The 26688-nt window shown below is 45.3% G+C and overlaps 1 protein-coding gene across 2 annotated transcripts in view; it reads right to left on the bottom strand.

The window, feature by feature from the left end:
* The window catches only part of LOC135905585 (coiled-coil domain-containing protein 148-like), an 83727-nt gene that overhangs the window by 17869 nt on the left and 39170 nt on the right, over window positions 1-26688 (bottom strand). For both annotated transcript variants that reach the window (XM_070532428.1, XM_065436522.2), the window contains exons 3-7: window positions 17457-17634; window positions 16526-16680; window positions 10106-10231; window positions 7674-7889; window positions 2340-2489 (exon numbers count right to left, since the gene is read on the bottom strand). In XM_070532428.1, the coding sequence (XP_070388529.1) occupies window positions 2340-2489; window positions 7674-7889; window positions 10106-10231; window positions 16526-16680; window positions 17457-17634 (825 nt within the window). The remainder of the gene's footprint in view (window positions 1-2339; window positions 2490-7673; window positions 7890-10105; window positions 10232-16525; window positions 16681-17456; window positions 17635-26688) is intronic.

Below are 26688 nucleotides of genomic sequence, written 5' to 3'. Positions count from 1 at the left end.
ACTTACGTTATAGCTCAACACCTAACACTCCTCACAAAACCTAGAAATTTAGATTTATTTACAATTCAATAATTCGCTACTGCATATATACTTTTGATTTTTCATTATTATACACTTTATTAGGTCTAGGTTAAGACTGTAGCATTATTTTGCCGGATATGTAAGTGTACAATTTATTTGTTACGCTGAACAGAGATACTGAAAATGGTCGTGCTTGACCTTGCCGAGAGCTTCCTATAGAGAGCTTCGCATTAAAATCTCGACTCATCTAAAAAAAATGTTGCAGTTTCGCCCGAATGGCAATGCACGTTCAGAGGTAGTAAGGTTGAGAGCTGCGCTATGAGTATTTCTGTTAGGGGCCTCTGCTCCGGGATTCAGCCACAAATACATTTGCTTCACAGCCCAGGAATCTTTTATGGAATCCAACGGAACAACCTGTAGAATTGTATACGTTTGCTTTCTTTTGTGCGCTTTTCAGCTATCGATTACTGATTATTCCCACTGTCATTGCTTTCATTTTAACGTGTAATTTCACCTTTCAATAGCATTTACTCTGCCGCAGTCCTTGAAGTCTAATTGTGGTTATAACTTGAAATATTCCGCCAATTGCTCGGCCAATCCCACATAGTGAGTATGAGCCATAAGTTGGACGGCAGCAGCAACAACGCCGCCTCCGAGAACCAGCGTTTAAACTAGACGCGGACGTGATTAGATGTTGCCGCGAGGAAGCACGCAACGTAGCTCCTGTTGCGTAGAAGGAACAGCGCGCCAGCAGAAGCGAAACGTCTCTTGCACGCAGGGAAATTGTTAAGGGTGTTCTATTTCACCAGCTAAAGTGTCCATGGCCTAATGGTTAGAGTACCGGGCGTCTGTGCTAGATGGCCTTTGTTCTAATCCAGGTGTCGGAGAATTTTATTGGTTTATTTGTTTAAACGCACGCACGCACGCACGCACGCACACACGCACGCACAGACTCACGCACACACGCACACACACGCACACACACACACACACACACACACACACACACACACACATATATATATATATATATATATATATATATATATATATATATATATATATATATATATATATATATATATATATATATATATAATGTGAGTGTGGGTTAAACAAATCATCATCATCAGCCTGGTTACGCCCACTGCAGGGCAAAGGCCTCTCCCATATTTCTCCAACAACCCCGGTCATGTCCTAATTGTGGCCATGCCGTGCCTGCAAACTTCTTAATCTCATCCGCCCATCTAACTTTCTGCCGCCCACTGCTGCGCTTCCCTTCCCTTGGGATCCACTCCGTAACCCTTAATGACCATCGGTTATCTTCCCTCCTCATTACATGTCCTGCCCATGCCCATTTCTTTTTCTTGATTTCAACTAAGATGTCATTAACTCGCGTTTGTTCCCTCACCCAATCTGCTCTTTTCTTATCCCTTAACGTTACACCTATTATTCTTCTTTCCATAGCTCGTTGCGTCGTCCTCAATTTGAGTAGAACCCTTTTCGTAGGCCTCCAGGTTTCTGCCCCGTAGGTGGGTACTGGTAAGACACAGCTATTATATACTTTTCTCTTGAGGGATAATGGCAACCTGCTGTTCATGATCTGGGAATGCCTGCCAAACGCACCCCAGCCTATTCTTATTCTTCTGATTATTTCCGTCTCATGATCTGGATCCGCGGTCACTACCTGCCCTAAGTGGTTAAACAAATAAACTTAAAGAAAATTGTCCGAACACCTCGATTAGAACAAAGGAGATCGTTTGTTAATGATATTTTCTTAATGGTCGACATCTATTGTGTTAGCAGTTAGATAGTCAGCGCAGGCGAATTAGCGCCTTCATCGTAATGTTCCGGACATTATATGCATACATATATATATATATATATATATATATATATATATATATATATATATATATATATATATATATATATATATATATATATATATATATATATATATATATATATATATATATATGTATATATATGTTCGGCACATTACGACGACGGCGATGATTCGCCTGCGGTGTCTATGTAACTGCTATCACAATAGAATAGATGTGGTCCATTAAGAAAAGATCTGTGAAACTCATTGAGAGTAATCGTCCTCGGAAGCAGTTTCAATTTGTCACGCGAAGGTATCTAGCTTCCACAAACTTAGGTTTCTCCTGAGCACGGTTGTGCGAAATGAAGTGAAAGCAGGATGATTTAGCTTACGAGGGACGGCTAAAGAAGAAAAGTTGGCTCAAGTCATGCAACAAACGTGCCAACATCGATTGAAAACTCGGCCACCGAAGTTGCTCCGTGCCACTCACTCCAGTTTGTGCGCCTTGTCGATGTCCTTGATCTTGGACTCGAACTTGTGGTCGATCTGCTTAAGTTCGGCCAGCAGAGGGCGACGCATCCGCTCGTCTCCGTTCCAGGACGCTTGAAAGTCGTCCTCGACGTTGCGGGAGAAGGTGAACCTGTGCCGCGCGCAGGAGTGAATTAAACGCAACTATTACGTGTATTATTGCAAATAGCATTTGATTCGCAGCGGCAGTGCCGTGTACATTTTTGCTCAGCAGAGTTTTGCTTAGTATAGCTGGTCGTCACCCTTTCCTTAAATCCATTTGCACATTTCTGATTACGTCTCTTTGTCATTCTCATGATTTAGCTTACATGTTTTGAATCACATCGAGTCCTCATCTACTGATCTTTTTTTGGTTCTTACTATCAATGTGCTGGCTTTAGTGAACTCGTGACGTTTCTTAACCCTGAAATAATTTTTTCTTCGCTGTCAGGTGAGAACGAATAGCCTTTGTATTTTTCAGGTGCCTAAATTTGTTTTTTCTCGGTCATTCGCAAATCAAACAAAAAAGATATGTTTCATTGTGGAACAATGAGCACGGTGAAAAGAGATTACGAGAAAAAATAGATATCTCACTTGATACGCCTCATGAAGCCTACGGTGCGATTAAAACAACTTACGCTGCGCAACAGTGGCGGGAAAATTAATGACGTCGACGTACGTGCGCCTAAAGAAACGATGGCGCCGGCCCGATAGCATATTTGGTTAGCAAATTAGTAGACAGCCATGCGAGCTGGTGCACCTTTCATGAAAAACGAAAAAGACTGCATAAAGCGAGTAAGCGTACTAGAAAGCACAGCCTAGGGCACGCGATGCCTTTGCTGCGTTTGAAACCGCATCTCGTGATTCTTATGCAAACAATCATAGGCGAAATTTACAGTGTTTCTCGTTTGTAAAAACTATTTGTCACTGGCTTACAGCCTTCGGAAATAATTTGTTCGAACATCACGATTCGATGGCGCCTATTTTTACGAACTGTTCTAGTGCACAAAGGGCCACGAACTGACGTTAAATAGACCCAACTCACTGTGGAGCTTCGCTCGTGAAGATTCAATAAGTGAACAAGACTTAGCTCACTCTCGTCGTTACACACTACCCCGAACAGGGCTCGAGCCATCATTCAATTATTAGCTCTCGTTGCGAGCATGTCGAAAATTCCGGCGCAAGCTCCTTTGCTTTCTTTTGTTGGCGGTGTCTGCGTACTGTCGTTGCAGCTACTATGGCTGATACGTTGTAGAAGGAAGAGACTACATTGCTGATCAATAAAAGTGCGCTGACGCATAGGGCTCATCACTGCCTGTATGTATCTCCTTATTCGCTAATTTTTCCATGTCGTTTCCACATATTCATTTAACCGAGGTAATAAAGCGTTTTGGAAATGTCTGGTGACGAATGTTTCGAACATTCACAATACAGCAAATAAATAAATAAATAAATAAATAAATGGGCGACGTTGGAATAGAGCTACGAAGGTGCGACCTGTGGAAGCCTGGTTTGCGCGAATTACACCCTAGATTTGCATCCCGATTTTTTTAGCCGCGCATCAATATCAACCCTTAAAACTCTACCAGTCTTGCTTATAATTTCTTTTCATTAAGCAGCAACTCCTGCCACTTGAAACTCGTCGTTCCGAGCACCACGCTGTATCACGTGGCAGTCGCGTTCTTTTTCCCAAACTTCGATTATTGGCCTTGCCGATGCTGCGCCTCGGACCAGTGGTCCTTGGACTCACGCCGATCGCACGCTGTCCGTTGGCTATGTGGACGAGGCATGCTCCATCGATGCACTTCCTTCGGACTATTAAAGACTGGACACTTCGGAAACGCAGTACGTTTATGGTGAGCTTTTCAAAGCATAATGTATGTCACTCGCATCCGCGCCCTGCTGTCGGGTTATATAGTTAGATTACCACCTCGCTTTCGACTGCTCTGTTTCCTTCTGACGCTCTGTATAGCGCTTTTTCACTGGGCGTTTCAGTGACCTTTCATTTCACTTTTTCACGTATATTTGAATCTGTCGGGTAATCTGTCGGGTATATTAACGCGCCAGCGTTAAGGAGCTCGTGTCCCAGAAAAGCCGGTGTCGTCGGCGTTGGTGGCGTTGGCAGTGAGCGATAAATCCCAGCAGGCACTTCATGAATAAAAACAACTTGCAAGATGGGCTGGGTGGGAATCGAACCAGGGTCTCCGGAGTGTGAGACGGAGGTGTTACCACTCAGCCACGAGTTCGATGCTTCAAAGCGGTACAAAAGCGCCTCTAGTGAATGCGGTGTTGCCTTAGAAATGAGCCGTAGAAAGTTATACTGGGGTGTATGTCGGTAATTATGAACATGTAACTTACAGAAGTCACAGTTCCACGAGTAGCGAAGTGCGTTTCCACTACATTTCATCTGCGCTTTCCGCACACGCAGAGCCATCTTGCGGCAAACACAGAAGACCCTCTCCTCGCAATGTACGGCGCTGCCCCGACACGTGGCGCGCCACTCGCCCCATGACCGCGTCCGCCTTCATGGCGCGTCGGGACCCTGCTATCTCTGCCGATCGCGACGCTTGGCTGGCGTAGCGCGTTTGAGTAGGCGGTGCGAACGGGATGCGATAACGCTATCGCGTTCCACTCTTGAAGGCGAAGCTTAAGCGTCTTCCAATTTTTTGAATATGTGCGATGAGAGGCATAGCTGCCTCTCGTCGCGCATTCATCGGGCAAAGATTGCAGATGTCGCAATTGCACATTAGTTTCGAGCATCACACTCCGAATCGGGAGGGCAGAAAACGGAAGAGGCTTCTCCGTGAAAAGGATGTCCAGCCTTCACGACGTCAGCATCCATATCGATAGTTTGGTAAACGTGAGACGAACGCCGCATAGCGTAGATAATCATTCAGTACCATACATGTGGGAATAAAAGGAAACGAAAAAGCAAGTTCTTTTCACCCGCGCACGAAATACAATAACCCAGAAGTTGGGCTTGCAATGGTTGACTTCAAACGGCTACTATTGTGTGTATTTCAATACTGGAGATACCAGCGGTTATTGCAGGATAACGCCAGAATTACAAGGGGTCACGGCACTACTGCTCTCATTGCTTGCGCTTGTTCATTTTCTCCATTTCGAGAGCGTTCATTGTCCTCCGGAGGGTTCGTTCTGCGTGAGTGCGGCATAAGCCTTGGTCATTAAGCTTGGCCAAAGCCTTCGTTGCACATTGGAAATAATGTCGGCCCGAAATGATAGAACAGTACTTAGGCATTATTTTTTTCGCAAGAGCTAGTGCCAAGCAATGTTGATGTTCAACATAATATTAGCGAAGTGGGTCCGCCAACGGCAAACAGTACTCTTCGTGAAATCGGCTCCCGATTCGCCCTGTTAGCTTCTTGCTGTTAATCCGGTTTTGTGAGCCATAATACTTAACCATGTATGTACTTAAGGTTCCTTCAGGGCTTACGCATTGCAGAGAACAGGGCCACTGTTTCACAATGTGAGCAAGAACATGGCACATAATGTGAGAGCAATTTTATATAAGAAAAGAGATCGATCGATGGAAAGCAGTAATCAAAAAGTGACATAAAATGTGAGTCAATTAGGATACAAGGAACATTTCAGAACATTGGGCAATGTGGTCAAATAAATTAAAGCGAAGCTTTCTTTGCCGACCCTCCCCGTTTTGTCGTGGCTGCTGGTTCGGTCACTCAGTATCTCAGATAATATACTGGGGGATATATATATATATATATATACAAAGGTTGTATATGCACCGAATTAACGCACGAGGGAACGCGCTGATGATGGGATGTGCAAATATGATCACCTCTGTTCTGCGTGACAGAAAGCAAATACATTCTTACACGAAACCTTAACATACATTGTCGGCTCACAGGTGTCTGCAAAGCACACCGACTTGATAATTGAATGGTGAATTATATCGTCATGTTGCACACAGAAAACTGGAAACGAGGAGGCGTGTTACAAAACAGCCTGTTTAAGAGATAAAGCGTGGCGCTTTCTTCTTTGTCTTCGGATCTTTCACGTTACGAGAAGGAGTCCGCCCAAACTGTCGTCGTTGTCTTTTGTCGTCTACATAGAGATAACGTGAGAATTTTTGCGGAATTTTTAAATTCAAATATGGGGTTTTACGTGCCAAAACCACTTTCTTATTATGAGGCACGCCGTAGTGGAGGACTCCGGAAATTTTGACCACCTGGGGATCTTTAAAATGCACCTAAATCTAAGTACACGGGTGTTTTCGCATTTCGCCACCATCGAAATCCGGCCGCGTGGCCGGGACTCGCGGAATTTTTCGATTTATGGTTATATTGCGCTCAGTTTTACACAGACGATATTAAGGAAGGACAGGACGTGGACGGACGTAGCGCAATCTTATTTTTTTCCACGTCCTGTCCTGTCCACGTCCTGTCCTTCCTTAATATCGTCTGTGTAAAACTGAGCGCAATATAACCATGAACGTTCACCAACTAGCCCCCTTCATTGCTTTACTAAATGTCATTTCGATTTACTTCATTTTTTTTAGCCATCCGGTATGTGCAACTTGAAAAGGGCCCGTTCTTGGCCAACCCTTCAGAATGAGTATCTCCCACTGTGAGACAAGAGGTATAAAATCTCTAGGCGTTATTTGATACATGTCGTACTTTTCTGTGCATACGCCTGTGATTGCTATTCTTCCATATAGACAAGCATCATACATGGCCTTCGTCCTCGTCACGTCGATGTGCGGACTTCTCACACTGTGAATGCGCCTGAATTGGAGTTTGCATTTTACCGCAGCTTGCGAGTGATGTAGTGCTTAAACATAAATATTGGATGAGAATAGGGTTGTCAGTTTGTGGCGGATAAATATAAACATTGCAATATATTACACCTTGCATAGGATGGAACTAAACAAAATTGTACGCATTGCCGTTAGCTGTGAAGCTTTACTTACCCACTTACTAAAGCTTCGCTTTACATAGATTGCAACATGTGCATTGTATCTGCATATTTTTTAGCGTATAAAGCGAGGATGTGACAAAAACTCATGGATAAATAGGGAACACAATGGCGGCTATGGTAGCTGTTAAACAGAAATTAGTAGGTTTTAGACAGCGTAGAATAAGTGGCACAATATAACATCGAGACACATTAGATTGCCGCAAAAACTCAATAACTACTGTAAACAATTCAGTAATATGAAATCTTAAAAAAGTATGACATATTTGTACACTGGCCATGAGGTTTTGCATCATCGTGCACGGTGTCGTAGCTAAGAGATCTTGGCTAACGACTTCGCAGAGGCAGTTGGGTGTTGGCCCACCTTGTGTTGCTGAGGGGCGACGACTCGAACGCTCGCGCCACCTCCTCGTCGGCCTCCCTGAACTGCTGCTCCAGCGTGGCGGTGAGCTGGCGCGTCTCCCGCTGGGCTTCCCGCAGGTCGGCCACCATCTGGGCCTCGCTGTTCGCCGAGGGCTGCGCGCCCCCTTCCTCGCCGTCCTGGTCGTCCATGAAGCCGAGCCGGCAGGCCAGGATGCGCCTGGTGGTGGGCGAAACGGCCACCTGCCGTGCGTGAACGGACACCACGCTCAGTGCCGCGGTTCACAACACGGCGCACTGAACAACCGAGCCCTCCCCGGCGTATACCGTCGCCGGTGTGATTAGACAAGTCTTTGCTGCGAACGGGTGCCGCGAGCTTTGCTACTGGTCGATCGTGTTCGTTCTTAGCGTTCGATTCTGGCACGGAACGACGTCACGCAATGAAGGACACATATAGGACGCTTGCGCGACAACGCACAATCACGGCTATGTTTCTTGTGAGTAGCTATACTAATAATATTGAATCCCTTGATTGAAGAGCATACCTTAAACTATGCCCGCACATGGCCCGCAACAAGGCCCTCATTCCCTCCGACGGTAGAACGTTCAGTTTTCCTAGGAGACCGAGAAAATTTGCGCATAGTGCTCGTGCAATGCTTTAGGGTGCTGAAGTAAGCAATTTATTGCAAGCGCCATGAACAAATAGCACACTTAAAATTTTGCACGCGCTTGAGGCGTAATGTACTCCCTCGTACCCTTCCTTCATCCCCATTTCGCAGTTGATACTAAACATGAATATGCTGCAAAATTTTGTTCTCCCAGGACAGCAGCTAAACGGTCAACGCCGTCCGGTAAACACGCGTGTAAAGTTTCCGAGCGCTTTTACAAGTAATTTACGGCAAATGCCGCAATTAACCCACACACTTTAAACTTTGCTTGCTCGTTGCACATAACGAAAACCCTTGCGCTGCCCCACATTTAAACCAAGTGCGAACTTAACCCGAATTCATTTTTCCCGGGATTATAGGGGCAAGCATTCTACACGGTTTGTAAAACATACCGCTAACGGTCCCTAGCGCTTGCATAAGAAATGTTGCAGTAATTCTGCGATTAACCTGTGTCCGCTGTGAGAGTGTGCTGCTTTCGCAGGAAATCAGTTCCGAGCTGAAATAGTCGCTGAATTGCAATGATGTTTCTTTCACGAGCTTTTAAAAGTTTACGCGTACGGTTTACAGATCTGACGCCCGACACGCACGTTAATTATTATAGACTTGAGGTAGCTGCCATCGTTAGACTCATGCATCAAAATAATTTAATTCTTTCAACTAAAGTTAATGTTCAATCCATAATTACGTGTCACACTTTTAGTACTGCCCACTTGATTTGGGTCCCCGCTACTGAAACAAATCTTCAGAAACTTTACATTGCCCAGAAGAAAGCTCTTAGTATTCTACAACAAACCTAATAATTGCCTGACTGCGGATCGTTTCTCTTAAGTCAAAAATAACAAGGCTGCTTTTCCCTGTATAATTTGCTGCTCTCCCTACGGTAGAAACAAGAGATAATGCACGATGAAACGACACTGTGGTATCGACTTGCTGTTCACTGGGAAGACTTAATGCGATCATCATTGAATGACCATAAAATATCAATAATTGAATTCTGTAGGAGTATATTTCGCATAATTTGACAAAATACGTCATGCAAAATAGATTCAGTTTGGGCAGTTCTTTCGAATGTACATCGGAGCCCAATGCGCACTTCCTGCAGAAATACACCATGAACTGGCCATGAGTACGAGAATAAATAGAACCTACGAGATGTCAGCGTTGCAATTAACCTAATTATATTTTTAATACGAAGCCCCTACACGGTTTACTCGTTTACATCCGGGCACTATATAGTCCAGCTGTTGATGGTTCATTGTAGATTACTCTGTTACATCCCACAACTGCGCCACGGCCTTACATTTTGCTCTTTCTTGGTGTTTTCAGGACTAAATGCATTTCTGGAGCTGCGCTTTCCGGATGAGTTCTAAAACGGTGTAGTCGGTGTTGATCTTGAGGAAAGAATTTAGTCTGGTAGGAAGCGTGGACTTGGTTACAATTTTCGGTTACCCGTTTGCGAAGAGCTCAACGGCCTGAACACTCGCAGCTAAGGAGCTTCAGACTGTCTTCTTCTGCCGAGAACGAATACTGGGAAGATATTGTTTAAACACTTTAGCACGGGCTTGTATTGGCATTGTAGTTCATCTGCCGACTTTTCTGGCCTATTGATTTTTTCGCTGATCGAATTGATCGACCGTAGAATTAAAGTCGTCGAGTAAAGATTAGAGTCGGTGGACGTGATGCAAACGCTCAGACATTATACCCGTTGAGCGCTGTTGTGCAAGTCAACAAATTTTGAAACAGAGAGGAAGCGACATCGCTTGCTCACCTGAACCACTCGACTCTCGAGTCGGCGCTGTCCTGGAACTTCGTGCGTCCCAGTTCATAATCGATCCAGTCCTCAAGGCACTGGCCCGCCTCATCGTCACTAGAGATGCCCGTGGAAGATATGTACCTGCCGAGAAGTCGAGAAGTCAAGAAGAGCCACAGCGGGTACAATTTCTATTGTAGAGGTTCAACGCATGCATGCTTTCTCGTTTCCTGCGTGTATCACGTATTATGTGCGCTGTACGCGCAATAAATTGTGTACATGCATGGAAAATAATAGTGCTAGCCGTTTTTTCTTGCGAAATGCTTGAACATAGTGTATAAAATGTGTCTGTAGTATTATCCCTGAGTTGGTGACAACACCAATATTTGAACAAACGGTGTATCTTGTAACATCGATAGACTTGCTGCACAACAAAAGCTGAAACACAGAACAAAGTAATGAAGCGGCTGAGGAGTAAAACTTTCAATTTTACTGCTAACATTTCCGATGAACTACGGAACGAAGACGCGATAGTATTCGTTTGTTCTTGGTGGCGGTTGTAAACTTTACTGAAAAGGGGAAAGGGGAGGTGGCTGAGTGATCGGGCTCAAGTAAGGCCCTGGGCCTGCTTGGCCTTCTCCGCCCGGTCTACCAGTTCAAGCTGTTGGTCGACGTCGCCGGAACTGAGCCAGGCGGTCCAGTCAGTTTCGCTGCTGACGGGGGGATGAGAAAACGGGAGTGAGGTGCATTCCCACATTATGTGTGTGTCCCCCTGTTTGTGAACAGAGCCTAAACAGGTCGCTTTCCTTGCCCCCTGTGATTTTGTTAATGTACTTTGCGTGTGGGTATGTGTTTGTCTCGGGTCGCCTAAACGCGACCGCTTGCGTTTTATCGAGTTGCTTGGCCGGTGGTGGGAGCGCGCGACGCCTCAAGCGATGCCTCTGGGCTATTTAGTGATAAGTTCAGGCGCGGCACAACGCGACGTAACATAACAATATGCAACCTTAGAACGAACCAGCGATCTGGTATTTTCAGGGCAAGCATCGGAACCACCATGGCAAGCCGACTTACTCCACGTTAGTGTGAACGAGAACATCGGCTACATCCATTTGCTCGCTAATCAGCATTGCACTTTTTCTGTCACTTGGTGGCATAGAGTAAATGTGTGGCTCCTGAAATGGACCTCTGCGTTCATGCATGAGCATGATGTGAAAGGATGGAAAGTTGCACTGTAGCGCTCTAACACAAGGCAAGCGAAAACGTATGAAGACATGCACAAAGCGTGATGACACAGACAGGACAGGCGTTCATATTTCTTCGCTTACGTCTTGTTAGCTCAGTTCAGCGCAACTTCGCACCCACGGCAAAGAACAAGCTATTCTGCACGAAACTGCTCACTCAAAGACAAAGTCGTCCTGATCGGAAAATGAACCTGGTTGATGCACCGGATGCAACAGCAGTTGGAGCTTAAGGAGATTTAAAGAAGGGCTGTCAGCGGGGGATTGCGTGAGAGCTGGGCGCGACACCTGGTGTCGAAATCGGGGCATGATGACGAGAAGCGCGCGCTTCCACCAACATGTGTCAATAAACGACTATAGTATAGAAAAGAGTATTTAAGAAAGCGTATATATTGTCAATTCCTTCATTGTAATTCGGGTGACCTGCGGGCTACTTCGCCGAAGTACACGGTCGCATGCTGGGCTCTGTTTTTCGTGCTTCAGCCGACAACATGTTCCAGCTAGCGAGCAATATCAAGGCTGAAAATCACTACCTGTTCTCTCTCAGGGCACCTTGAGCCCATCGAGGATCCATGTAGGGATCAGAAGGGCCTTGCCGGAACACACCATGAGCTCACCACAGAGTCCTCATTGGAGATACACAAACAGGCGCACTGTTCACACCTGTCCATATTCGCCTACTTACCTGGCCCCACACATACAAGCGTCCTCCTTTCTCTCAGTGTGATCTAAGATCTAACATAGCTCATGTATTTAGCAAGGTCACTAATTTCTTCCCGCACCGCCTCACACCCAACCCCCTCAACCTCTACCATATGGATGGCTACCGCTACGAACCTACATCAAACAAGTGCACCGGGCAAAATATATTTAGCAGGCTGTCAAGCATGCTGTTATAAAGGCCTAACACAGAGCCACGTAAACAAGTACAACGCGCAGTTAAAACATTCCTGTATAAGTATTCCCTCGATAACCATCGACGGAAGAACTTGTGTGGTAAGATATGCTAAGTTGATCATATATGTTGCTATGCGCATGTTTTGTCAATACGCGTGGATTTACACACGCTCTGCTGCAAGTTGTGCTGTGGAGCGCATGATAGGTTCAGCATGACGGTGTTTACGGATGTGTATATAACGGTGGACCCCCTCTTGCTATAAATTTGCAATAACCAACGCATTGTGTGTCCACTCTTGTATATATAGCCTACGTCTATTTTTGCATCACGAACAAGCCCATTTTTATTGAGATAACAATTGTACACTCCAGAAGTATTTTTGCCGTGGCCGTGATGTTCCGTATGAAGTCCAAGGGCGATAACACCGTCACCGCGCGAAGTGTGCTGTATGTGCAAGTGAAAGCGTTCGAGGGTAATCCGACAATCGCTGCTCAATCTCGCGTGCGCAAGGGAAGAAAGCGGGAAGGAAGCGCGCCGTCTTCTGTCGCGCGCAAGGAACCGGGAGATGGAGCAACTACGTTTGCGCAGCCGCAGGTGGTCGGGCAGCCTTTATCTTGGAAGCGATCTGCTTTTGGGTCAGAGTATACGTGGGCCGACGGCTCGTAGCTTTGCGTGTGTTATGTTGTCGCCGAACGCTGAGTTTGCGTTCAAGTGATAGACAGCACGGAGGTAACTTCGCTCACTGCTGCTGCCGCGCTTCCTCATTCCAGCGTTTTGACAGCGAGTGTCCGCGGTCATCGAGTGCGATGTGTGCATGTTCGTCTGTGGGCGCTGACACCACGCCTGTCAATTTAGTTAGTAGCAAGTGTTTACAAGTTTGTACAGCAAACAAAGCTGCTATCCTTACTTATTATGGTTGTCTGCTAATTTGCTATCGTAATCGATGGATCGCCTTTCGGGCTAAACGGCGTTTTTCTTTTATTCTCCCGAGGAGAGAATAATTTTTTATACTCTCTTCCGCTGATCAAAAAGAGTGGATGAGTTAAGGAAAGAGGAAGGAAGAAACAGAAATGTAGCGAAGTGGACCGCAGGAAAGCATACTATCTTCACAGCGACATTACACGCTCTCTGCTGCATGGGAGAGAGTACTATTTGGCTCTGGTCTTCAAGGCAGCATTGTCTGATGTCTAATATTTATTTATTTATTTATTTTCACATACTGTCAATCCCTCATGGGATTATAACAGGAAGGGCAAGTACATAGGGTAGTGTTTGCGAACAAAGAATATAAATAGATTATATAATCATAAGTGTGTTATTGCAAAGGTTTTGGTTTCACTAAACACAAGAAATAAGTAGTTCATCACAAATGCAATATTTGGGCACAATATACTATAACAAGAAAGAATCTGAGAAAACAAGAAACCAAACAAGAGAAAAAAAACACCTGAAAGCACATGTGATATACAATACCTAATGAACATGACAAACAGGATGCAGTCATGCGTATGATTCATCATACAAAAGGCACACTCATAGATTAAAGTGTTAGGCTGTGAAGATCGGTAACAAACCTGGCTATGTGTCAGAGCTGTAAGGCAAGGAGGTGTTCTTCCACTGAATTAGCAAATGTATCTAGTGAGGATATGTTACTAATGGATTCACTAAGTTTATTCCACTCTCTTATCGCTAAAGGAAAGAACGAATTCTTAAAGCAATCGGTATGAAAAGAATGCTCATTGAGTGTTTGTGTGTTTTTATGCCGCGTCGGCCGTGTTTCATTTCTGGAGATATATCTAGAGGTATCGATATTAAGCTTCTTATGTAAAAGCTGGTACATAAGTTTAGAACGGGCTAGTACAGCTCGGTTTTGTACTGTTAGGATTCCGGCTTTGTTAAGTAGTTCGGTGGGCGAGTCTGTTAATTTATGTTTATTGTATATATACCGTAGAGCTTTCCTTTGTACACCTTCTAGTTTTTTAATTAGTTGTTTAGTGTGTGGAAACCAGATAACATTTGCGTACTCAAGGACTGACCTGACGAAAGTTTTGTAAGCCAGAAGTTTTGTATTGGGTGGTGCTAGTCTGAAGTGCCTTCCAAGAAAGAAAAGGCGTTTCATTGCAGTTGCTGTGACATTATTTATATGGGAGTTCCATCTGAAGTCATGTGTTAACGTTAATCCGAGGTACTTGTGTTCATGAACTCGTATTAGTGGCACGTCGTTAACGGTATACGTAAAGCTCGAGTTATTTTTTTTTTCTGGTGATTGAAAGAACAGCAGATTTCTTAGTATTGATGGTCATGTACCAGTGGGCACACCAGTTAGACACAGCTTTCAAGTCGTTGTTTAATGTTATATGGTCATCATACGAGGTAATATTTCGATAAAGGATGCAGTAATCTGCAAACAGCCTAATGTTTCCTGTGATTTTTGCGGGTAGGTCATTAATAAAAATTAGAAATAAAACCGGAGCCAGAACGCTTCCTTGGGGGACTCCCGATGTTACCCGGGCTCTCTGGGAAATCTGTCCATTCACTTCCACAAACTGGGTACGGTTAGTAAGATAGTCGCAAATCCAGTCAGTTATGGGGCCTGTACCTAATGTAGCCTCAAGTTTCCTTATGAGCTTTTTGTGTGATACCCGATCAAACGCCTTCGAGAAATCGAGTAGGATGAGGTCTGTTTGTCTGTGTTGGTCGATAATAAATGATATGTCGTGGGTTAGTTCCAGTAGTTGAGTGATTGTAGAAAGGCCTCTGCGAAAGCCATGTTGATATGGTGATATTATACTCTCCTTGTCTAAGAAAACGGTTATATGTTTTAGTATGATGTGTTCTAGAAGTTTGCACACGGTACTCGTAAGCGAAATCGGCCGAAAGCTGGACGGGTCGTCTTTGCAGCCTGACTTATGTATTGGGACAACTTTTGCGGATTTCCAATCCTGTGGAAGAACAGATGATGATAATGATTTGTTAAATATTATACAAAGGTACTTCGTCATCCATTCTGCGTACCTTTTCAAGAAAGCGTTGGGTATTTTATCCGGGCCTGGCCCTTTTTTTGTGTCCAGGTTTAGGAGAAGGTTCAGTACTCCGGCCTCCGTGACGGTGAGGGGGCTTAGTGTGCTGTTAACGGTGATGTCAATTTGGGGTAGTTTCCCATCGTCAGATGTGAAGATAGAAGAAAAGTAGTTATTTAGTGAATTAGCGCGTTGTTTGCTAGTTTCGGGCGACACTTCGGGATCACTTGATGCCTTAGGATTAAGGTAGTTCCAGAATTTGCTTGGTGAATTTCTTAGAAATCCTTGAAGTGTGTTTGTGTAAAAGTTTGACTTCGCTGTCTTTATTTTAGATTTCATGTCTTGGATAGCCAGAGTAAGATTACTTCGAGATGAAGGTTTAGGTGCTAGTTCCATTGATTTTTTCAGACGTTTGACTTTACGTTTGGCATGAATGATGTCACGTGAGATCCAGGGATTGTGCTTTCTCGTTTTTTTAACTGTGAATAACGTTCAATTTCTACGTTGCAAATATGAATAATTTGCAACGTAGAAATAGTGTTGTCGGGTCCTTAAACTCGTATGACTAATGGAGAGTGATCATCAGCAAGCGAGCCAGGGACGCTTCAGCCTTGAGTCGACTTTTCGGCAAGAGGACTCGTCTTCCTGAGACACACACGCCCATGTCAAGATTCCGGCTCCAGCCCGAGACTTCCGTTGTGCCAACATTGAAAAAGGACAAGAAAAATCAAATAGACATTGACGACGATTGTAACGTAAGCGAACGCCGAACACGTTTTATTATTGTAATGATGGGCTCGGAGGCATGTATTTGTGACGATGTTTAGCTAGCGCTGGTTGCTTAATGGCGTAATTCCGTAGAGAATAGAGCCGTTAATCAGCATATATGTAGCGGTAGCCTAGACAGCTCTGCATAACCGCCGATCGGTCACATGTGTGCTGTTTCCAGCGGCGTAAGCGGCAATGTGGAAGGCGACTGCGATCCTCTTCTCTCGCCGCCCGCCGGCACCCTCTCCCGCAAGGCTCCACAAAGCGAAGGGGTGGCCGAACAGGAGGAGGCCTGTCTTTCCCGAGCGCCACCCCCACTACAGCCTCTAAAATCTTCAGACCCGCACGAGACCACGGCGTTCCGCTACCAACATGCCCCGCAACTCGGTCGCGCGAAAGCACGTGCCCTTTGCATCCGCGCCTCTGTATCGGCGCTAAAAGCGCGACCGCCACAAAAACGGGAGCAAGAGCCAAGTAAACCTGTCGTCACTTTGCGCAATGGCGTCGTGCCTACCTGAGCTTATCGACGATGTCGTTCTTGAGCCTCTCCTCGGCGTCGTGCAGCTTCTGGAACTCGTTGCGCCACACGGACCGGTGCTGCTGCATCAGCGAGGCTGCCTTGTTGCGTGGTGGCTGCAGGGGAGCTCCGCTGTCGCCAGGCTGCTTACCCTATATACGGTGGGGACGAGTGCAGGAATGCGTTCAACTTTGCCTCTGGCATTGCGGCGTAATAGGACACGAAACAACTTCGAGTAAGACTAGGACAGGGAATAAGCGTCCTTTCCTCTCCTCGTCTTACTTCAGTTTGTTCCGCTTGTAACTACACCGCGTAATAAGTATGAACCAGCTGGCCCAGCAACGACTGGCAATAATTTACGCGATAACGGCTGGCATTGCTCATGGGCCAGACAAGACACTGAATTTTCAACATAAGCGTGCACCTAGCTTTATCGCGCATAGTAATTAGTTATTCTGCAAATGTGTAAAATTTCAGCCCGGTCCCCGATTCCTCTATCTGCCGTGAAATGTTTACAAACCCCAAACGCTTTTATGCCGTATGCGGTCGCTCGCTAAGAGACGACATGAAATTGCGTGATTATACGGGCTAGTTAAAATGAGGCCACGTAATTTACAAGTGCATCTTCAACCTGCGTTCACTGTAAATGAAATATGTGCAAACCTTGTAGATCGCCACCCGAATTCCTCTGCTCGCAGAAAACGTTTCGAATTGTCGAGAAAGTTACGAATGCTGTAGGGCCCAGACGTATACAAGGGTGTATATGTGTTTCAAAAGTTAACTGTTCGCAAGTTAAATTTTCTGCTCAACGTTACAAAACCGAACCACCCCCTCTGCGCTAAACTGGAGTCTGTACAGGGTGAAATGAAGGAAATATGTAACTTTGGAATGGCCCTGCCTTGCAAGTAAGTATAGACGGGCCCGTTACCCTGCTGCTCTGCGAGTCTGGCGTCTGGTCGCGGCGTGGCGGAGTCGCCTCGTCCCGGTGTTCCTCCGTGGCCGCCACGATGGACTTGCGGGCGGCCTTCCGCGTAGGTCGCTTCTTGCGGCTGGCTTTGCCCGCGACTGGACTGTGGTTGGACTTCACCTCGACTTCCATTGTAGCGCTGCGTTTGGAATGACACCGATAAGTGTGGTTCGAAATTTCGGCACTCGGGTAATGAAATGATTTCTTTTCAAGTATAGTTGGATAAGAATGGGATCAAATTGAAGCTAATGCTTTCATAAAATGAAACAAAACTCAAAAGAATTACAGACTCCACGCACTGTGTGGATCGGCGTGAAGCATCGGACAAGAAGCCAGCGAACTTACTGTGTCGGGGTAAAGAGGATCGGGAGCGATTGGAAAGCCAGTAAAGACAATTAAGAATGTGTAAAAAAATAATAGATGACATTCAAACAGATAATTAAAAGTCCCACGATATTACACAAAGAGAAGTGTTTACACAAATCTTGCCGGTAAATCTCCTTTCTAATGCACACCGCTTCGTTCCCGTATGATATAGCATTCGGAATGATTATGCTGACCTCATGATATTTCACAATGTAATTATGATATATTACTTCATGTTTTATGATACAGTTTTCAGCACTGATGAGTATTTAGGAAGGCTCCGCAATGGGATTATCCACCTGAAATGCCGTAACCATTTCTATAACGCAGGTCACGAGCCAACGGATGTAGTATACCGCCCACATGATTCGGGCAAAAAAATTTCCCTAATGCGGAGTTTAAAAGTTTTTGAGTCTTCAACCTTCATTGTGGGTGCTGCTGTGTTACCGAGTAAACACGAACTCATTACCCCATACCTACTGCGCAGGGAAGAAGTAAGATGGAGAAGTCGGCAACAGAAAGTTTCCTTCCGAAGCCTTGGCCTGAACTGAATAGTTGCTATACTTCTTTCGTTTGGGGCCTTCTACGCCGGGATTCAGCAGTGCGCTATTGCCCCGCCATTCGGGAGCTACTTAATGCCTAACCGATTGCTCAGTTAAATGTAGATTGCTCTTCTTCTCTTCTAATTTTTTAGCTATTAAGTATACGTATCCTTACTGTTTTTCTTAGACATGTCATTTCGCCTTTCCACATGTTTAACTGTATAACAGTCCTGATAATTAATTTCCAGTTTTAACTTGCAATATTCAGTAGATTTCTTGGCCCATCCCACATTATAGTTGTTAGCCGTATATTTGTTCAACAACCACACAAGCAGCAGAGAAGGCGACCACAGCGTACGTGGTGCGTGGAAGAGACGAAGGCCCGAAAGAAGCGCCGACAGGAACAGAAGCGCCTTCGTCACGCTGTGAAGCGTGGTGCAGAACGGGATCGTTTGCTGCTTCGTAAATGATAAGCGGACCAACAGCGCTCGGCGGCCAATTTTTATTTATTTAGATGTAGAAGCTGGAGAACGTAGGCTACGTCAAAGTCGGCTGTCTCGAAATAAGGCCATGTGCAACGAGGAACGCGACGAGCACAAACATGATGCGAAGCGGCAACGAGTGGTCACATTGAAAGAGCAGCGCGTCTCATTTGCATGCGCAAGCAAGCACTTGGCCCAGTAGAGTTTTCCTGCTTAAATTACTAGAGGGAACTCTGGCACTGAAACTCACTGAGGCTCGCAGTCACGTATAAGATATGAGTGCACTTGTTAGAAAGTACGCTGAAAAATGAGTTGTTTCATAGGTGCACGTAAGAATGTTCGAAGCCGAACGCTTCGTCACGAGTCACACCGTCAGTGAGTGATGAAGGATATTACGTAGTTTCTGCAGGCTGCTACAGAGCTTCAAAAAACATAGATGTTTTAAGAGTGGAGCGTGGCATAAACAAATTGGCCGCAATCATTGCACTCACAAATGATTACGCAGAAAATTAATAATTTTCTGACGTACTAGCAAAAAACGTTACTGAACCCACAACATGGCAACATGTAGCTTCCAAGCCGTTCGCAATAAACGGAGGAAACGCGATGAGAGAATGACAATGATCCTGACCGAGAATAGTGGCTGAAAGTGCGTACCACCCTTTCCTGGAAAACAATTTCGGGCCCTGTCTTCTTGTACGCGCACCACACGGCAGTTCTCGTAGCATTTGGCCAAGGCGTGATGAGATCGTAATGATAGATATATTACATTTACATGTTTTCTGAAGCTTCAGCCAATGTTTCGTGTCGTTATCGTTAACGCAGTAATTCTCGGCGATAAATGCTGAAACGTCGGTTTGCTGCGATGCACCAGCGTCCTGCGCTGCCGTTGTAAACAGAGGCAGTGAAGGCCGGCCGAGAAAAGCAATTGACGCTTCACCACGTGATCAAACGTGGTGACACGTGATCAAACGTGGCGGCGCCCACGGGAACACGGTGAAAAGCGTCTATGACATTACTACAAGTAAATATCGCACTGCTGTGCTTAAGATACTATGCGAATGATAACTACAACGTCAAGTTATCTAGTCTTGGTTGTGGCTTTAAACGTTGTAATGACGCTATTGATTGCGTTTTACACATTAAACTTACAACAACAGATAGTTTCCTAAGCACAGGAATGCAATGATACTGTGCGCACATGGTTAATCGTTGCGAATTGTTGCAATTACAACGCCATGTTTTGTCGAAACTCTTCAATGTGCAAAGTCGGAACGCCAATTAAAGCCAGAAAGGAAGTTGTGGAAAATTCAGGTACTCCTCCGCTATTGCCATGCCGGCTGAGCCACCATAATCTGCAGCTGCAGCAGAGATTAGCGCCAGAGCTCTTCCACGGCAATTTTTGCAGGAAACTCCGTGCTTCTATACCCGCACGCCGTGAAGCACAATAACGATGCGGGGCGGTTGAGAATATCGTCCTCAGGCTCGTGCGCGTGCCTTAGGTCACCGGCACAGCAGAGCGTCAGCCAACGCGATGGCCTTCCGGACATCTGGTCTTCGTTGGTCGCTCAACGACCGTTTCTCAGGGCCGCACAATGTTCCTTTGCATAAAGGCCAAACTGGACCCTTCGCCATTGAGTGCTTCGACGCGTTCGTTTACTCGAGGCTTCTGCTCCTCTACGCGTATTGACCGTTGTTCCGTAGAACTGACGCTCACCATGTGCGGCTAAAGTCTCTTTATAAGAAGGACACTTCCTTTTGTTGAATCAGAGTCATTTTTATTGAGTTATTAAGTGTAATACAGAAATGGAGATACAGTATCGGCCCCGATTTCTCTATCTAGTGTTCGCCTATTTTTGTGCCACCGCCAATACTTCTGCGGAACGTTTTTTTCGCTCTTGGACTTCTCCTCCGTTAACATGAGTGTAGACACTTTGTAGCAAGGAAACCTCACCGGAAGACGTCATGATGCCAAACCGGCACAGATAGGGCACGTAATATTACGCTCATAGCTTTTCTAAACATGCAAGCATCTTAGGTGCTGCGGTTCACATCAACAATTGAGTTCGCACGTTGCATTCTTCATCTATTGCTGTCGAAGCGTTATGCATGCTAACCAAATAACCAAACGAATGAACGAATCGTGGCCTGTCTCTCTGCTGTGTTTCCAGTGTAGTCGTGTCGGTTATAAACGGGCGGCCTGATGTGCCCAATGGTTTCAGTGGAAACCTTATGTACCGTCAATCGCCCGTGGGAGCTGCATTCATAGCTCCAACCACAGAGGTTATGGATACCGACATAGGAGACCACCATTTAAGATGGCCTCCCATGCGGCATCAGCAGTAAAGCTTGTCGGCGAAAAAGAAATCACGCGTCTACACGCCTTTTTATACCGTGTGTCCCTGTTGACGTTAGCCCAACTGATCTACAAAAGAAAGAAAGATGTAAAAAACACGGTGCAAGATAAAAATATATGACCCACCGTGTGTGGCCGTCAGAGGTCTTACGACCGCACAACGCAATTCCTGAGATCGGATCTTCCAACGCGTATTTTTTATCCTTTTTTTTCGTTGCACCACATGGCTATAGCGTTAGTTGGTATATATCCGGCAGACCGGGTGCAACGTGAACAAGGCCGAAGGGGCACCCTCAAGCCAACCATCCACAAAAGATACTGCAGACGAAGTATTCAATACTCATTGCTAGCAGCTATTGTCAGACAGAAGGCTTTTCTCCTCAAGACAAAAAGTGTAACGCATTGAACGCGACATCAGCCAATACCGGTCATGCATTGTTTTTGATTAAAAGCGTCACACGGCGCTATATCCTTCGACCGAAATGCTGATTTATCCCCGAGTCCGAACTCACTGTGTAGCGACAGAGTTTTGCGGGAGTGAAAGAGCGGGGCTCACTCACCCGACTGACCACTGAACACCGTACAGCTAAATGCGCGCTAACGACAACCAACAAGCGTGCATGCGTCGCGGTGCGCGTCGCGTCCACTCTTGCGGAGCTTCGCGCTCTGTTAATTCGCGTGATTGCGGGTCGCACGTTTTTGTCTAGCGCCGCTTTTATTTTTCTTTGATTTATGGCGGAAGGCAGAACAAACTGCTCAATGTGGCGCGGAACACGAATGTCCTCATTATGATTACAAGCCCGCATGGCTGTCTGCTTGCGGTTATCACGATTTCAACCTGACTAAGTGACGCAATACGCAGTGCCTGTGCCTCGCGCTAATGGCATTTTTACTTTTGATAACAATCGTAAGTTAGAGAGAGGTTTATTTTTTTTTCCTTTACAGTGGAAGGACATAAACGCGCGCCCGCGAGAGAGAGACAGAAACAAAAAAGAAAAATCTAACGATTGCTGCAAGCTTTCGTCTTCTTTTTCAGATTTCGTTATCTTTCGACGTAAAATAGTGACAAAAGAAATCACGAAGTATATGCCCGAAAATAGCACAGCAGTGGAGTAGCCACGCATTTCTTTCGGGGAAGAAGGGGAGCAGGGGAGGGGGGAGGGCGGAGCAGGCGGGTGTTTTGGCACGCCGTTTTATGCCAGGTATCCTTGCTGCACAAAAGTGTAAAGCGAGGGGGAGCGGACGTACTCGCTTCATCCCAGTCGAATATGGTGCCAAAGAGATTCACTTAGGAGTGTCACATACCTAGTGGCACGTGCCGAAGCAAACGGCTCACATTTTGAGACTGCAAGACCTTCGGAATAATCGGCCAACATTTTAGGTGGGATAGGTGTGTGCTGGTCGGACAATGGTAGTAATGCTATTTGAATTAATACCGCATATATGGTTAGTGACTGACCAACCCATTGACCGACCGACCAGGTGACGTGAAACCGTGTTGGTTTAGGAAAGGAAAGCTTCGCCCTAAAAGTACCGAAGTTTTTTCGTTGTTCAGAACTATAGGTACGCGAATTGCACTGCACAATAGAGAGCTCCAAGTTATTCTGCACTATGACGAGGCCTAAGACAACGTGCGCTTTTCATAATGTTAACTTCTTCATGGTTCTCTACAGTCACGTCTAGGAGGAGGAGGAGGAGGAATGAACGTTTATCGTGAGAAACAGCGAGAAAGTGTTCTTTCTTCGCCCTAGGTGGGCGGCTCTCTTAGTCCAGGAAGCCGTTGGCTGATGCCGCAGCCTGGGCCCACCAGACTTCGCTGATCTTCCAGGCTCCGTGCCTTTAACATTGCCTCCCACGTTTCTTCGATCGCTTGTAGCGGTTCTGAGGCAGTCAAGTCGAGGAATAAAAAAAAAAAAGAAAAGATATAACCCCGCACCTTCGCCAAAAATGTTACAGGGTGTATTATATTTACGAGCAAACATTGAAAAACAGTGGCAAGATGGCATAGCCCTGCTAAGGTTAGCACGAGCACAGCGCACCAACCAAAACCATTCTCATCGTCTTTGTCGATGCGCACAGCAACCCGCCACAATATGGCTCGGGAAAGATGCCTGTAAAGAAGATCACAAGCTAGGCAGTCATCGCCCGTGTGGGTATTATTCTGAATGTCGCCAGTCTCTGAACATGGCATACCCCTTTTCGATGAAATGCGCACATGAAGTTCTTCTGTAAGGAAAGAAGCAAGTCACTGACCACACATTCAGAACAAAACTACTTCGCGGCATCAGTACGGATCCTGTATTCACAATTTTTAACCAATTTCATTCGGCTATGGTTAGTTACCTGCTTCTTTTCTGTAGCAATGATTATAGCTTATCAGACGGCTTTACGTCGAAGTTTCGACGACATGCATGATCAGCTTCTGCAACCCATTTTCTAACGAGACGTCTTTTGTCACACGCTGAAGGTGAATAACACTTGCACATTTTTTTTAGGGTTGCAATAGGGAATGACTGACTATTTTGCGAGGTGACCGTTCCCTACGAATTGGGATCTTCCCGTTTCTCAAGTGAAAGCACCTAAATTAGCAAGAAGTCGCACTGCAAGAACAGGCCAAAAATAGACGCATACTTGGTAGAATACGGGACGATTACAGGTGAAGCGTTTTCGTATCGCCGAGGAAAAAGAAAACGAGAATCTAGAGCTGATTATGATAGCTTTAATGGCATTGTGCTTAAATGTAGGAGCGACGACCAATATTCACGTAGCATTTCTAAGGTATTTACGTGCTACCACATCGTCACTAGCTAATTGATTGATTGATTGGTTGATTGAAATTGAATTACCTGCCTTAACTAGTAAATTTACATATGCCTCTGAAGATTCCACCCCTATCATTTCCATGCTTTTTTCCACCAATACCGCAAACGCATTTTGCATATCTCAATCGCTGACAAATTTTCGTTCCCATCCTCTTTAAGCCCAAGTGCCCCTATAAGGCAGACGTTAATTACCTGTGGTGGATCAGTGAATACTAGTTATTTGCCGAGTCGTCGCGGATTTTTTTCTGCGGATGACACAAGCTTCACTCTGGTATTCGCTGCGGTACATTTATACATCTGGCAGCCCGCTCGGCCCTTAAAAATAAACAAAAAAAAACAGGCACTGTCATTTTTATTGTTGTAGATATTTTCTTTCTTGATTTAGTTCTACCCGCCATCTTTCTAAAACACGCGCATTTTTTTTCTTTTTTTTTGGTTTTCATTCGATAGGGCTCTCACACTTCCATTTCACCAAATCTAAAACGCGTATACGAAGAAAATAAAAAGGACGGTGGCGCATTTTCCTTGCAGCTCCTACGAAATATTAGCTTACGCGAATCCCACCGCGCACGACTGTTCTCGACCAGGAACGTGCTTCTGGCCCCCTCATAACGGCTACAGTTTTCCCACATAGAAAGCAAGCGTTTTATGGTCCTGCGACGCGTTTGGTTTTCTTCTGCTCGACAGCATTTAGTGAACAAGTATGAGGGAGGCGGAGAGGAAAGTATTGTTCACGAAGGTAGTGGATCTAGAGTGCGTAGGCAAGTAAGTGCATGTCATTTCTCAGAAAAAAAAAACGTTTTAGGTTAGTTATAGGCCTGAAAGCAATTATGCGAAGTATTTTTTCCTGGTCCTACAGGAATATTAATTCGTGCAGGCGACTATTTTTACCGTGCCTAACTTCACCAGCAATCATTTTCAGTTTCTTTCATTACTTTCAGAGAGAAGGTCAGCTGAAATGAGACTGCGTTAAAACTGAGTGACACAATCGGGAAGATGAGGCACGCCCTGACGATCGTTATTCGAAGCAAAACAAAAAAAAAGTAAAGCGCAAGTGAAAGAGGTCAAGCTGGATTAATCGTTTCTGTAATCAGGTTACGCAAATTAGGACGCGCGAGGTTACGGTCCATTGTGCACAAGCGTGACCTAATGCCTCAGGACAAGGGACAGCCAACGCAGGTAAGGCTCGTTATGCAGACGGTTCGTTTTTCGATGATTGAAGGGAAGTGAGTGAGGAAAAGCGTTCGATACGATACGCATATTTTCAATTTGCAAATAGCCAATCGATTAGTAGGAACGCTGGCTAGGTTCGTTGTCTTTCTTTTTTTCCCCATAGGCCGCAACGTCAATCCGCTCCTCGAGAGTAGGTAATAGTGCCGTGCGAACACGACAGAGCACGCGTATTGCGGCTACATTGTGGACTTTGGAATGAGAAGGTCCCGTTGCATGCCTGTAAAGCAAAAAAAAAACGATACGAAGACATGTCTTTTTATGTAGCATACCATCTGCATGCATGATTACCTAATGCATGGTTGATTACAAATACGTATCATTCAGATAGTCTGTGGACCAACTCCGTGACGACTGAACGCTAGCAACTTGCGCCTCCCTGAGGTGCTGCTAAGGGGGGGGAGGGGGGGGTTGAGGTGATTGTTCGGAGCCCAGCAGAACGTCACAAAGAAGCCGGCGACTGGAAGGGCTCAACGACGACTCAAGTATGACTAATAAAACGAAGCAAACAGAGCTTTTTTGAGGTTAGCTCTTTTGCTGAAAATCCCCCTCCCCCTTAATTGTTCACATTTTTTTTTTCCTGTGTGTGAGAGACATTTGCCTTCCCAAGTGCATTGTAGCGTCGCATCTGTAAACTAGACATTAGAAAGAACGCGTTAAAACTTATAGTTATGAGTTGGGCTCTTAGAAGGTTGTCATTTCTCAGTTTCAAAGTTACAGAATCTTAGTTTTTAAATACTTCATGGACGACAGGTTAGTTCCCTGGGTCTTGAATTTGTCCTATGTACGTTTTGTGCATACCGCCGTCTGCTGCGCACTAGAGTCATAGCCCTTGTCTGATTTAGGCAGGGCTTCATTTACAAGGTTATTATGGCCAAATAAAGGGTTACGGTTATTATGCACAGTGTACCCTGTAGAAAACGCAGCATGTCTTAAGGCAATCAGTTTCACTCGAAAAAGAGCGCATGCGATTGTTTATACCTGGTGTGCGTGTGTTTTCTTTTTTTTAAATTTGCGAGACGACTGCGAGGAAACATGCAGGAAACGCCGTTTGACTTATATTGGTGGACCGTGTCTTTCTTAATGCCCTACCGCTGACACTTCAGCATCTAGTGCGAGCTGTTTTAGAAAAGAGCGGCAGCATTGAAGTTTTTCGATTGAAGAGTTCATTTATGGGGGTAGGAACGAGGGCGTGCTTTCCTTTTGTCTTAGCAAAACCTCAACAGAGGAACACTAACAAAATTGAAAACAGTCAGGATCAGAATACTGAGTGGGAGTGACAAATATTATTAGGGAGCTCAAACAAACCTTATTGGGGGAGTAGTTAGCTTTGCACGAATTGGTAACAGGGCTGCGATATTTTGGTGCATCGGCTAAAGAACACAGATAAGATGA

The sequence above is a fragment of the Dermacentor albipictus genome, chromosome 1, assembly GCF_038994185.2.
Source record: "Dermacentor albipictus isolate Rhodes 1998 colony chromosome 1, USDA_Dalb.pri_finalv2, whole genome shotgun sequence".
NCBI lineage: Eukaryota > Metazoa > Arthropoda > Arachnida > Ixodida > Ixodidae > Dermacentor > Dermacentor albipictus.
This window is presented reverse-complemented; position numbering and strand designations above follow the sequence as displayed.